This window comes from Notolabrus celidotus, chromosome 8 (assembly GCF_009762535.1).
Source record: "Notolabrus celidotus isolate fNotCel1 chromosome 8, fNotCel1.pri, whole genome shotgun sequence".
In the NCBI taxonomy this organism is placed as follows: Eukaryota; Metazoa; Chordata; class Actinopteri; order Labriformes; family Labridae; genus Notolabrus; species Notolabrus celidotus.
The window spans coordinates 35,921,305-35,934,934 of NC_048279.1; the positions used below are offsets into that span (position 1 = coordinate 35,921,305).

Consider the following 13,630-nt stretch of genomic DNA (forward strand, 5'->3'; position numbering starts at 1 on the left):
GTCCACTTTGACAGCTGTGTTCTAGGAGATCATTTTTCTTTAATCCTGAAAACTCAATAAATGTAGGAGGAGTCTGAGAAATAAGAAAGAGTCACAAAGAAGTGATTTCCATCTAAAGGCTGAAAAGTGAACACACGGTGATCAGGTTGAACCTTTCCTTCCTCGTTCATTCAGAGCACAAAGTTTACAGCGCTGCTCCTCTTCCTGAAATGTAGAAATGCTTGATAACCCCTCCCTCGTCTCTCACACAGCCAGCTCCACTCTGCACATCAACTCTTGTTCCCTCCCCTTCAGATCTACAGTTGCAGGATGGGTGTAACCAACATGGTGGTGAGCTGACAGGCCTCTGATCCTGCTCAAACACATGCTGTTGAGATCAGAGCTCAGACTAGTTTCACTTCTCAGGAAGTGAACCTCAGTCAGTCGTCGACAGCGAGTGTTGAAATGGCGCAGAAAGGAGTTCAGCTGGACCGGGAATCCTTCTCTTGTTCCATCTGTTTGGATCTACTGAAGGATCCGGTGGCTGTTCCCTGTGGACACAGCTACTGCATGGACTGTATTAAAGCCCACTGGGATACAGAGGAGGAGAAGGAGAGCTACAGCTGCCCTCAGTGTAGGCACACCTTCATCTCGAGGCCTGTCCTGCTGAGAAACACCATGCTGGAGACGGTACTGCAGGAACTGAAGAAGACCAGACTCCAAGCTGCTCCTGAGGATCCCTCTTATGCTGGACCTGAAGATGTGGCCTGTGACGTCTGCACTGGGAGGAAACTCAAAGCCCTCAAGTCCTGTCTGCAGTGTCTGGCTTCTTACTGCCAGAAACACCTTCAGCTTCATTCTGAGCTGGATCCATTGAAGAAACACAAGCTGGTGGAGCCCTCCAAGAAGCTCCAGGAGAACGTCTGCTCTCGTCATGATGAGGTGATGAAGATGTTCTGTCGTACTGATCAGCAGTCTATCTGTTATCTCTGCTCTGTGGACGATCACAAAGGCCACGACACGGTCTCAGCTGCAGCAGAGCGGAGCGAGAAGCAGAGAGAGCTGGAGGAGAGTCGACTAAACATCCAGCAGAGAATCCAGGACAGAGAGAAAGATGTGGAGCAGCTTCAACAGGAGGTGGAGGCTATCAACGGCTCCGCTGATAAAGCAGTGGAGCACAGTGAGGAGATGTTCACCCAGCTGATCCGTCTCATGGAGGAACGACGCTCTGACGTGAGGCAGCGGGTCAGATCCCAGCAGGAAACTGAAGTGAGTCGAGTCAGAGAGCTTCAGGAGAAGCTGGAGCAGGAGATCACTGAGCTGAAGAGGAGAGACGCTGAGCTGCAGAAGCTGGCACACACAGAGGACCACAACCAGTTTCTACACAGCTACCCCTCACTGTCAGGACTCAGTGGACCTGCAGACTCATCCAGCATCAAGACCCGTCCTCTCAGGTACTTTGAGGATGTGACAGCAGCTGTGTCAGAAGTCAGAGATCAACTACAGGAGGTCCTGAGAGAGAAGTGGACCAACGTCTCACAGGCAGCGACTGAAGTGGATGCTTTACTGTCAGAACCACCAGAGCCCAAGACCAGAGCTGGGTTCTTAAGATACTCACGTGGAGTCACACTGGATCCAAACACAGCAAACACACGGCTGTTATTATCTGATGGGAACAGAAGAGCAACACGGAAACAACAAGAACAGTCTTATTCTAGTCACCCAGACAGATTCACTTCTTTGTGTCAGGTCCTGAGTAGAGAGAGTCTGAGCGGACGTTGTTACTGGGAGGTGGAGTGGAGAGGGGGCGGAGTTTGTGTAGCAGTCGCATACAAGAATATCAGCAGAGCAGGGAGCTCACATGATTGTTTATTTGGATATAATGATAAATCTTGGAGGTTAGATTGTGACAACAACAGTTATAACTTTTGGTACAACAAAGTCAGCACTCCTGTCTCAGGTCCTCAGTCCTCCAGAGTAGGAGTGTACCTGGATCACAGAGCAGGTATTCTGTCCTTCTACAGCGTCTCTGAAACCATGACTCTCCTCCACAGAGTCCAGACCACATTCACTCAGCCCCTCTATGCTGGACTATGGTTTAGGTACAGTTATGAAGACACTGCTGAGTTCTGTGAACTCCAATAAAAACCTTCAAGTCCATTCAGACCAAATATGAGCAACAAGAGGATTTCAAAGCTGCATGGTTCTGGTCTGATGGTTCTCCCTCCAAGAACTCTCTGTGCTTCAGGTCTTCATGCCGGCTTTGTGAGTCTTTTTGGAGCTGCTGCTTTTGTAGACGCTTTAAGGGATGAGGACAGTGATGCTGGATTATTTGCAACAGTTGGGTTTCTATTTTTGATGAAGCTTCAAAAAAAGAAAAAAAAAACAGCTCTGTGTGAAATGTTTGTGTTCCACAGGATGGGAAGATCTTTATTTGTTGTTTGCTTGTTGATCACGCTTCATGAATTTTGAGCCTCGATGGTTAAAATGATGTTTGTTTTATTTTGCAGAGACTTTTATTTTGAAAGGGCTTCAGTGTGGGGGGCAGGTTTTGCAGGTATGAAGCGTTAGAAAAGACTTGAAAACATGACAAAGTGAAAAGCAGGAGCTTCTTTCTGATCCTAAATCAAAGGATGTAAAGTCTGCAGATGAAAATATCATCTCTAACATGTCAGAATGTTCATGTTTCTACATTCAGGATCCTGTTTTTATTGAGTCCAATCAGCTGATCAAACAAGTCCTTTTCATTCTTTGTTCAACTGATGAAGACTTTAATACTCACATCAATAATTAGGATTGTTGGACTTCTCTTAGATTGTACAGATGAACTTTCTGACTTCAGGTTTGTTGCTGATTGAGCTAACTGCAGCAGATATTCCTGTCTGCTTCTTTTGGATCAGTGGATTTGGAAAGACGTCTACACTCACACTTTTTTTTAGGTGGCGGATCCAAATGTTGTTTTCCACAAATGGATGTACAGATGAGGTTCAGTGAGGTTTGATAGAAGTGTATTAATAATCACATGGGTTTGTAAAAGCTCTTTTCTTTTTGGGACACAGCTGAGATTCTGCTGAAGTGAACTGATTGTGTAAGTGAAGTCAACCTGTACCTAAAATCATCCAATAAATCAAAGTGTGTCTTTAACAGCACCGTGTCTGTCCTCACTTTCAATCCATCAAGCTTTATTTATAGAACACCTTTCATACAAATCAAATGAATCAAAGTTCTTTACAGCCGCTGAAAACAAGAAGCAGAAGGAAAGAAATGTCCAAACATACCACATCTTCAAAAACAAGAATGCTAATGCACACCCACAACAATCAAATATATGTCCTTCAAAATAAGAGACAGCATCAAAAGAACAAGAAGAACATCAATATTTAAAATCAATCATAAAAAAGGGTCAGGATCAAAGCTGAAGATGAAATAAAGTCAATACAAATATTTTCATAAAAACTGAGTCAACAAATAATAAACAACAAGTAGTTAAAAAGTGTTTGATATCAGTCCACTGTGACAGACAAAGTCCAAAGTTTACAGCGCTGCTCCTCTTCCTGGAATGTAGAAATGCTTGATAACCCCTCCCTCGTCTCTCACACAGCCAGCTCCACTCTGCACATCAACTCTTGTTCCCTCCCCTTCAGATCTACACACCCCCCTCTGGTAATACAAGGTTAAATGCATTTCCTACTCCTGCCAGCAGATGGTGCCAACCGACCTTCCTCCTGACAAGTACAGAAGTATAAATATAAACAACACAGCTTTAGCCTCCTTTTTAAGTTTCTCATTTTTTCCTCCTCTTGGTAATATGTTGCACTCAGACTAAGCTCGCCAAAACATGAATAAATGAACTAATTAGAACACAATGGCTGAATATGAATGTGTTGGAGAGATGTGTAGGTTGTTTCAGAAAAAGGAATATTCATTATCATTATTGTTTCATAAATCACTCCCTCCTCAGAATGACACATTTTGTTCCGTTGTTAAATAAGTGTGATGAATGTGTCATAAACTGAATTAATCTCTGGATGTATCTGGAACATGCAGCCAAGCAGTCCTCCAGAGAGTAGAGTCATCTTAACTTATTCCACATCGTGAAAGTGGCACCTGTCACTGGATGGATATGTGACCATAGACTGTATAAATAATGGACCTAGTATCCGTGACGTCACCCATCTGTTTCTGAAGCGCTGTTTTGAAGCCAATCGTCAGCGGCAGCCATATTGGAAATGTTGAACTCAACATGGAGCTGTTAAGGGAGTGTGACGTAAGGAGGCGGGCTCTGAGCCTCCTCGCCAACAGCTACAGTGTTCCCGCCTGTCAATCAAGTCAGCTGTGCCTCTCGCAATGAAAAACTTGTAATCTTAATATCTTTGAAATTGCCGTGTTATGAAAAAATTTGCACCCCGTACAGTGTGTGCCGATCCAGAAATGAGCTATCCAGACTACACTCGTCTTTTGTACCAGGCTGTAATCATGTTTATTTCTGCTGTAAAGATCGTCTCTTTGAATGGGTGTGTATGTGGTTTCGGGTACTTTCAGAGCCAGCCCTCAAGTGGACACTCGAGGAACTGCAGTTTTCAGCACTTCTGCATTGACTTAAATTCTTGCGGTCTGAGTTGCCACTTGTATGTGAGGCAGCAGGGGAACATTTTCTCCTTGGAGATGACATGGAAGCAGCAAACCAGCGAGAGGATGAGAGCGACTTTCAATGAGGACCAAACTGTGATGGAGATAAAACTGGGTCCAGAGTATCACCAAAGCTGCAGCTTTTGTGGGGTGTTCCGGTCTGCAGGGGTCAGTACCTTTACCAAATGAGGTCAGTGTCACTGATGAGATAAGATCCTCCTTTATTCGTCCCACAACAGGGAAATTCATGGAGTTACAGCTGCAAACAAGAAGGTGTACAGAACAAGAGTTTAACAAGAATATATATAGGAAAGAAATGTTCATCAGAGACGACAGCTTGTTCATAATTCTCCTGTCAGCCACCACCTCCACAGGGTCCAGGACTGAGCTGGCCTTCTTCCCCAGTTAGTCCAGTCTTGCTCTCCCGTATCCTGTCCGCCCACAGCTGGTGAAATCCTTCCAATGTGGCGTTTGTGTCCGGTGTTAGCTCTGTTAGCATGATGCTACTCTGGTGCTGGGTTAGCTTGTCCACCTTATCGTAGATAGATCTTACATTCCCCATAACGGTGGGTGGAAGGACGGGTCGATGTCGCCTTTTCTTAGCTTGCACCTCAGTACCAGCACGTCGTCCTTGCCTCCTTCTCCTTACCTCGCAGGGAACATGGGGCCTAGCATCGTTTAGCATCGACATGCTACGGGCTAGTAAAACACGTATCCAGTTTGGTGTCTATGGCCAACAAATGAGTCATTAAAAGTCCTGACAGGCTCCAAATACAAAGAGAACTAAACAGATATGAAAAAAGAACAATGAAGAGAGAGCTGCTGCAACGAGCAGACACTGAGGAAAGAAAGCTGGACCATGTAATCCGATCCGGTTATCTTAAACGGTTCAGGAGTTACGGTCTTGAGAAGTACACACGTCAAATCCTGTCGTGGTAACAGTTTGGGAACGAGGGGGTTAAAGGATCTGCTGCTAACGTCTTGGTGCCAGATACCAAAGCACACCTTCAGAGGTCTAGAGGTGTCCAGGTCTCATCAGGTCAGGACTGGTTTAGCCTTGAGCTGGTGAGAAAGCGGCGTTTCACTCAACGTTGCATTTGTATGATTTTTTATGTTTGATTCGTCTCATCTGAAATAATTCGCTGCTACAAAATAAACACTTGTCATGATTTATAATTTTCATTTCCACAGCCACTTTATTCCAACACATCGACCCACTTCCTGTCTCACTGTTGTTCTCTCCCTGCACATGCTCTCTGTCGCTTCAACATGCACCATCAATGTCAGCCACACCTGTTCGAACTGACCAATCAGAGACCAGAATCAGGACAGACCTCGGACACATGTCGGAGTCACACACAGGGTTCAAGGAGACATGCAGAGCTTTTGGGACTTGTTTTGCAGAGATGTGTGCTGTTCACATGTTCTGTGTTGATATTAACACGTGGACTTTGTGCACAGTCGATAAAACACACTATGTTTTGCAATGTTCAATCAATCAATACTTTTCAGTGCAAGTTATCAACATGACCCTTCTGCACGTCTTCTCTTGCATGCATTTCAGATTTCAGAAATGTTATAAAATAAGAACAGTATGAAGAAGTTTCACAGGTCAGAACTTTTAGTTGCAGGAACTCATCAAGGAACTAAATTAAGATTATGCTAATCAGGCCAGTGACGTATGGAGAAGCAATGAAAGTAATCTCACTACACCACCAGAGCAGTAGAGGGCAGTAAGAAAGAGATAGAGGCCATACAACAAAGATGACGCCATAGAAGGAGACAGACAGGCCGGCAGAGTCATGTGCGACATTACAGTTAGCCTGTTAGCATGAAGGAGATTCCTCTTGTGCTGTTTTTGATCGAGCTTTGAATCAACACTTGGAAGGAGACAAGCATGAGTAGCAAAGAGGATTCAAAACGTACGAAACGCTCGACTTAAAGCAAGAAGACAGATTTAAAAAGCCACGTCAGAGATGGATCGGTGTTCCAGTTTAAACAGCGACCCTGTTAACTGGAGACTCTCAGCCGGATGCATCCCTCATAAACGTCTTTAGACGATCATTAAATATCTGATGAGGATATTTGGACGTTTGAATAAAAACTCAACTAGTTTACATTCCTGAGGACTCCCTCTGTGTTTCAACAGCTGTTGTAAACTCCACAAACACTGACACGTTCAGCTGAAGGTCTCCAGTTAACAGGGTCACTCTTCAGACTGGAACACCGGGAGCTGACAGAGGTGCATTCAAACGATCAGGCTCAGAGGAGACCAATGTTCAGGAGTTATTAAACCAAGTCAATCACAGGTGTTACAGACGGAGTTAGTCTGAGACCTCCAGGGCTCCTAACGAGCTCATCATTGAGAGCACCTGCCCTTATTGCACCCAGCTTGAGCTCATCAGCCTGGCTGCTCAATAAAAGGAGCTCCTTTCCCTCAGTTAGGGGTGTGCAACAGAGAAGACAACACCTTCAGTTGTTTCCTCTGGGTTGTGTTTGAAGAGTGTGTTGTGAGAGAGTGTGGATGTATTGTGGAGGGAAGGAGGGTGGCAACAGGGTAATTAAAAAGAGGATTGATCTCTCAGGAGAGTTCTTTTCAGATTACAGTTGGTTCAGGCCTGTTCTTTAGTTTGTCTACTCTTTGTAGTAGAATTAGTGGATGGCTGTGGAGCTTTACACCTCCACTCCACCTTTTAGAACCCAAAGGCCTTACATGTGTTTGTATTTGAGGGTTTTAAGTTTCTTTTTGTCAGTGTCCCTGTCCATGACCTCTGACCTTCATGTCATGTTGCTTGCAGACATGTAACACAGGTGTGTGTGAGGTTATTGTGAGACAAAAACACTGCAGGTAATCTACCAATCAGAGACGTTCAGCATTGCAGACCACTACCCTCCGAGCAGAGGCTTTTCAGGGGGAGATTATCTACCCAGGAACTAAATTCAGACCCTGGTTCCTGTGTCATGTCTCGTCAGTTTTGTTGACACCTTTCACTTCAGTCTAGTCTTTCATGTTTGTCATGTCCGCTTTTTATTTTGTAGTCATGTCTCTCCTCTCGTTTCAGGCACCTTCACTTCCTGTCCTAGTGTTTTCTTGCTGTTGGGATTGTCGTCCCCGCTCCTCATTGGTTCCACCTGTGCCCCGTTACCTCCTGTATAAAAGCCTGCATCCTCCCCTGTCCTGTGCCAGATCATCGGGTCTCGTCTGTTGTGTATGGGCCTCCATTCTACGTCCAAGTACCAGAGTTTGTCTCTGTAGTTTTTCACCAGGTAGAGTTTGAGTTTTCCTTTTGTTTCTTTGTTGTAGTTCTCCAGTTTTCATATTGTGCTTTTTGTTCATACTTTGTTTTATTATTTACTTGAATAAAGAGCCTCCTTTTGTTGCAGACTTTAAAAGTCATGCGTTTGGGTCCTTATTGCAAATCCTTGTCATCCTGCTGTCAGAACATGCAGGGTTCCTCAAAAGGTTTCTAGTTCCTGGGGAAAGTTCCTGCGGTCAAAAAGCACCTATACTGTCAAAATATAAGTGTATAAGTTCTCTTGGGGACGAGAGCAGAGGTTGGTCCGGTTGCAGAATATGTCCATATGTTGTGAATGTGAGCTGGAGCCTGATGTCAACAAACCCGACCTCAGAACCTGCAGTCTGTGAAACGAGATACACACACATGTGAGATGCATCATCAGCAAACACACACACATATACGGTGACACACCCAGTGGCACACACAGCGTCTATGTATAGATATGTGGGTCACCTGCTGGTGGTTTTCCTGTTATCTGACAGACCTTTGGAGGGTTTTGTGATCCTAAGTTGCTCAACATGAATTTTGTTCTCCCCTTGATGACTCTTCATCGTGGAATTCCTGATTTAATTCGCCGTACACACGGACGTCACGGCGTCTGGAGGACTCTGGGAGCCCGTCTTGTCTATGTTTGGCAGTGCGGACCAGCTGCGGTGTGGGTTACCTCGATGAACCTGAATGAGGAAACCCCTCAAAATATGCGGTTTAAGGTTTCAGACTACGGGTACTTTAACATGAACCCCACAAACATTGACCTGCATCTGGCTTTTCGTTTGTACGGAGCAAGCATCCAAAGACCTTTCTGGAGTCCCTGAGCTCCCTTGTCTCGTAGGTTCCTCTAGATCTCTGCTGCTGTGGACGTGCCAGACTCCAGCTGCTACAACTACTACTATCCGTCTCCCCACTATCATCTCTCTCTCTCTTCATCTCCCTCTATCCCTCTCTCCAACACGGTCTCAGCAGATGTGTGTCTAACATGAGTCTGGTCCTGCTGGAGGTTTCTGCCTGTTAAAGGAAGTTTGTCCTTGCCACTGTAACTTGCTAAATGCTGCAAAGTGCTCTGCTCATGGTGGATTAAGATGAGATCAGACTGAGTCCTGTCTGGAAGATGGGACTGGATCTGATCCGGTCTTGATGTTGGGTCTTTGTTAATAATAGAACATAGAGTACGGTCTAGACCTCCAAAACACGAATGTCACTAGTTTGTCCGTTCTGTGATGCTGTAGAAACATGGTCGTATTTGAAGGCAGACAATGAGTCAACCAATCATTCAATCAATCTTTATTTGTATCGCGCCAAATCACAACAAACATTATCTCAAGACGCTTTTACAAACAGAGCAGGTCTAGACCACTCTATGTCAAATTATGAACAGAGACCCAACACCAAGACAGGGTAGGACTCAGTCTTAACCCATCTTAATCCATCATGAGCATTACACCTTGCAGTATTTAGCAAGTTACAGCGGCGAGGACAAACTTCCTTTAACAGGCAGAAACCTCCAGCAGGACCAGACTCATGTTAGACACACATCTGCTGAGAATGAGTTGGAGAGAGGGATAGAGGGAGATGAAAAGATCGGGAGCGGTGATAGTGACAGGACGAGTAGTAGAAGCTGTTGCAGCTGGAGTCTGGAACGTCCACAGCAGGAGGAACCTACGGGACAAGGGAGCTCAGGGACTCCAGAAAGGTCTATGGTTAGTAACTTTAATGGGACAGGGAGAGTTAAAGTAAGTGATGAAGGGATTGGGGGGAAGGGGGTGAGACAGGATCCCAGTGTGTCAGTCTAAGCCTATAGCAGCATAACTAAGAGCTGGTCCAAGCCTGATCCAGCTCTAACTATAAGCTTTATCAAAAAGGAAAGTTTGAAGCCTACTCTTAAAAGTAGAGAGGGTGTCTGCCTCCCGGACCCTGACTGGTTTTCTGTTTCCAAAGGAGAGGGGCCTGATAGCTGAAGGCTCTACCTCCCATACTACTTTTAGAGACTTTAGGTACGATGAGCAGGCCTGCATGTTGGGATCGTAGTGTTCTAGAGGGGTAATGGGGCACTATGAGCTCTTTAAGATATGAAGGTGTCTGAGCATTAAGAGCTTTGTAGGTCAGAAGAAGGATTTTAAATTCTAGTCTAGATTTCATGGGGAGCCAGTGTAGAGAAGCTAACACAGGAGTCAGTACTCGAGCTGCAGACTTTGTCTAAGAAGGACAGGTTTTATCTGATAGATGTCCTGATCTGGGACAGTAATGAGAGTTTGGATCACTTAAGGTGACATCTAAATGCAGAAGCATATACGACCAGTGTGCTGTGTGGTTTTCATTTCCTGTGATGCATTTTGATCTGTTCTGTTATTCATCTCTGTTACAAAAGTCTCCTCTATGTTCTAGCTTTGAATTTCTCCCACTGGCTCTTAATTTTTGTATCATCCTCTCTGGTGTTTTGTTCTATTTGTCTTCTTCAGTGTATCATTATGGTAAAAACAATCAGCACAGAGATACGTTGAGGACAAAGTCAAGCAGAAGTGTGTTTTTCCTCGCTGCCTGCTGAAGGTCGCACGCAGCCTCACGTGTGTTTTTCTGGTAATCTTCCATAAAGTGTTACAAAAGTTGTGCTTCTGTTATCAGACGCTCACTGCAGGGTGGAGCTGGGCTTGTCTGGAGGAGGAGGAGGAGGAGGAGGAGGAGGAGGAGGAGGAGGAGGAGGAGGAGGAGGAGGAGGAGGAGGTTTCCTCGCAACAACCGTCAAACATTAACTTGCTGCAGAGAGAGGCTTTATGAGTGTTTACATCCAGTCCCCCTTCATGTCCCCTTAAGTTGCTTTAAGTATGACAATCCTCTTATTCTACACTTGTTATGTCACAAACTCAAGATTAGGATGTTTACACTGACTGAAATTCACACAAAGAATGCAGGTTTTTCTCAAAACACATCCTGAAGGGTTTGGAACTTTCTGCAGCTTTTGGTATAAGAAGTTGTCACTGCACAGCATGAACAAAGACATTTCAGAGGTAGGAAGGAAATGTCAGTGTTGATTCTCTGGGTCTTAAAAACAAAGATTAGCACATGTTCCTTTTTCCAGTTTAAGAGACAGTTATATACCTTCCATCCCACTGATCATATTTCTCCAGACGTGAGCAATGAAGGTGATGTGGAAGTGCTAAAAACTGCAGTGCTTCGAGTGTCCACTAGAGGCTGGCTGCAGAAGCAGCAGACACCACATACACACCCATTCAAAGAAGACGATCTTTACAGCAGAAATAAACATGTTTACGGTTTCAGTCTTAATAGCTAATTTCTCCATCGGCACACACTTAAAATTTGCATAATTATGGGCATGGGTGACTTGACTGACAGATCCATGTCCGGTCTGGTTTCTATTCTAGTCAGTGTGTTAACTTCCACTGGATCCGCTACGTTGCGTTCCGGCTTGGTCTCTGATCCGGCAGGTCGGAGTCCTCCGGATCAGATACACAAGACTTCTATTTGTTCCCGGATGCCGGAGCACGACGCCTCAATCTCAACAGAGCAGATGGAGCGGGACAGGAAGTCAGGTTTCACCAAAACAAAATGAAAACATCCGGTTAATTTTCAGAATAAAACACTCTGTGTTATCACCAGATCGTATTTCACTTAACTACAACAACAAACCAAAGTCATGATGAGCGGAGCCAGGCCTGGAGTCAACAGGTCAGAGGTTTTCAGAGGACCAGAATGAGGAGAGGAGGAGGAGGAGAATCCCTGATTCAGTGAGTACAGCGGGAAAACCTCGGTCACATGACTCCAGCTGACCGGAGGTCCTGCTCCGTGCTGCGCTCTGAAAACGCAGCCGATGGGTGTTGACGGTGACAGTCCCATGGCCTTGAAATCTCTGCTTCAGAAACAAACAGGTGACGTCACAGAGACTAAGTCCATGTGTTATACAGTCTATGCACAATACACAGAAGTTTTAAAACCTGAGAAAGATGAGACCACTGTGGCTTTTTAATGCCAGCAACTCAATGCCGATATGACACATCAACCTAGTCCACGATCTTGTGGATCAGTCACTTCTTCTCTTCTGATGTTTGACTGTGTATTAAAGGTGACATATTCTGCTCTTTTTCATCAACATATATTGGTCTAAGAGGTCCCCAAAACATGTCTTTAAAGTTTATTGCTCATAAAAACACTTTGAAATCAGATTCTGGTCTGCCTGTAAACCCCTCTTTTTCAGCCCTGCTCAGAACAGGCTGTTTTCTGTGTCTGTGCCTTTAAATGAGAATGAGCTCTCTGACCACGCCCCCTCATGAAGTGGGTGTGGCCTCGGCTGTCCAGCACGTTGATCTAATGTTTACATGTTGGCTGAATATACACGGCTGCTCACAGACCCGCGTTACTTCAACCCTCTGAATCTGATCCAGAATCTGATCCTGACGGAGAGGCGCCTGCAGCAGGACCTTTCTGAAGGATTGGTCACAGATTTAGTGTTTCTTGTTGTTTGATTTGTCAGCATGTCGACGTGTGTCTTGGTACACAGCTACGAACATGTAGCTATGTGGCTATGCTAACTAGCGCTAGCACTTTTCCATGATAAATAAAAATCATCCACTAGATCTTCAAATCTGCAGACATGGGGAGTCAAACCGACCTCTGTGTTTATTAAGACAGCCTACAACTAGCATGCCTCCCTCCTAACCTCCTTGTTAGCACACATGTGTGCAGGGAATGAAAAACGGAGGAGGGGTTGAGTTGTATTTTATACAGTCTATGGGCTGAACAAGCTCCGAGCTCTGAATTCCTGTTACAGACCGGATGGCGTTGTGACGTATGAAAAACACTGAAAACTGAAACGGCTGGTTTCAGCACACATTTACAGAAAGGTGGAGAAATCAGAACAGGGGCAGAATGGATTCTTTTCATTTTCAGGGGGTTTGTAGACAGGGACACAGATTTCAGGTAGAGAACCATTAAAAAGTCCATTTTGCATGATATGTCACCTTTAAGGTTTCTTCAGTACCTGACCTTCTCCACAGTACGTGTTGGGAAACCAGCGTCCTGCAGCCTGTTTACCATAGACTTGAACAGGTCAGTGTTTTCATGCTTCCTCCCATCTCAACTTCCAATAAAACTCAGTTTGTCATCACTCTCGTTTGTTTTGCCGATTCATCACCAGGGTTAGTGACAGCAGCTGTTAAACCAGATTCTGATGTTGGGATAGTTACAGACTGAATCATCACACACGTAAAAGAAGTACTCTAGCTCGGTTTAGGGCCACATGAGGAACATCCTGGTGTCCATGTCTCTGTTTGTTCTCCTCGTGTTTGTGTTTTTCCTGCAGGTGCTCTGGTTTAGGTCTTTGTTAAATATTATGTGAGCTATCAGGAACGCCCTCCCCGCTGCCGCCCTTGACCAGAGCGTTGACCTCCCTCATGGAGTTTCTTCTTAATAGCTGCGTGGTATCTAAAGCACCGGACCAAACAACAGCACAGGGATTAACATGGAAGCTTAACGTCGCCTTAGAAGTGTGTCACAGGTTGCAGGTGGTTATAAAGATCCACTGAATAGCTTTTCCTCTTAGAACAAACTCTTCCCACCACTCACATTAAAGGGGACATATCATGCTTTTTTCATCAACATATATTGGTCTAAGAGGTCCCCAAAACATGTCTTTAAAGTTTATGCTCAAAAAAACACTTTGAAATCAGATTTTGGCATGCCTGAAAAGTCCTCTTCTTCATTCCTCCTCAGAA

At 44.9% G+C, this 13,630-nt stretch overlaps 1 protein-coding gene across 1 annotated transcript; it reads left to right on the forward strand.

Annotated features, from left to right (window-relative positions):
* The first annotated feature begins 277 nt into the window (after nt 1–277).
* LOC117817299 (tripartite motif-containing protein 16-like) lies at nt 278–3,125 on the forward strand. The gene has a single exon (XM_034689919.1). The coding sequence runs from the start codon at nt 445–447 to the stop codon at nt 2,122–2,124; it is 1,680 nt and encodes a 559-aa protein (XP_034545810.1). The 5' UTR covers nt 278–444; the 3' UTR covers nt 2,125–3,125.
* Nucleotides 3,126–13,630: the final 10,505 nt, after the last annotated feature.

Bases quoted from the DNA above. Each gene is read 5' to 3' on its own strand.
- LOC117817299 (XM_034689919.1), top strand. From the start codon at position 445: ATGGCGCAGAAAGGAGTTCAGCTGGACCGGGAATCCTTCTCTTGTTCC.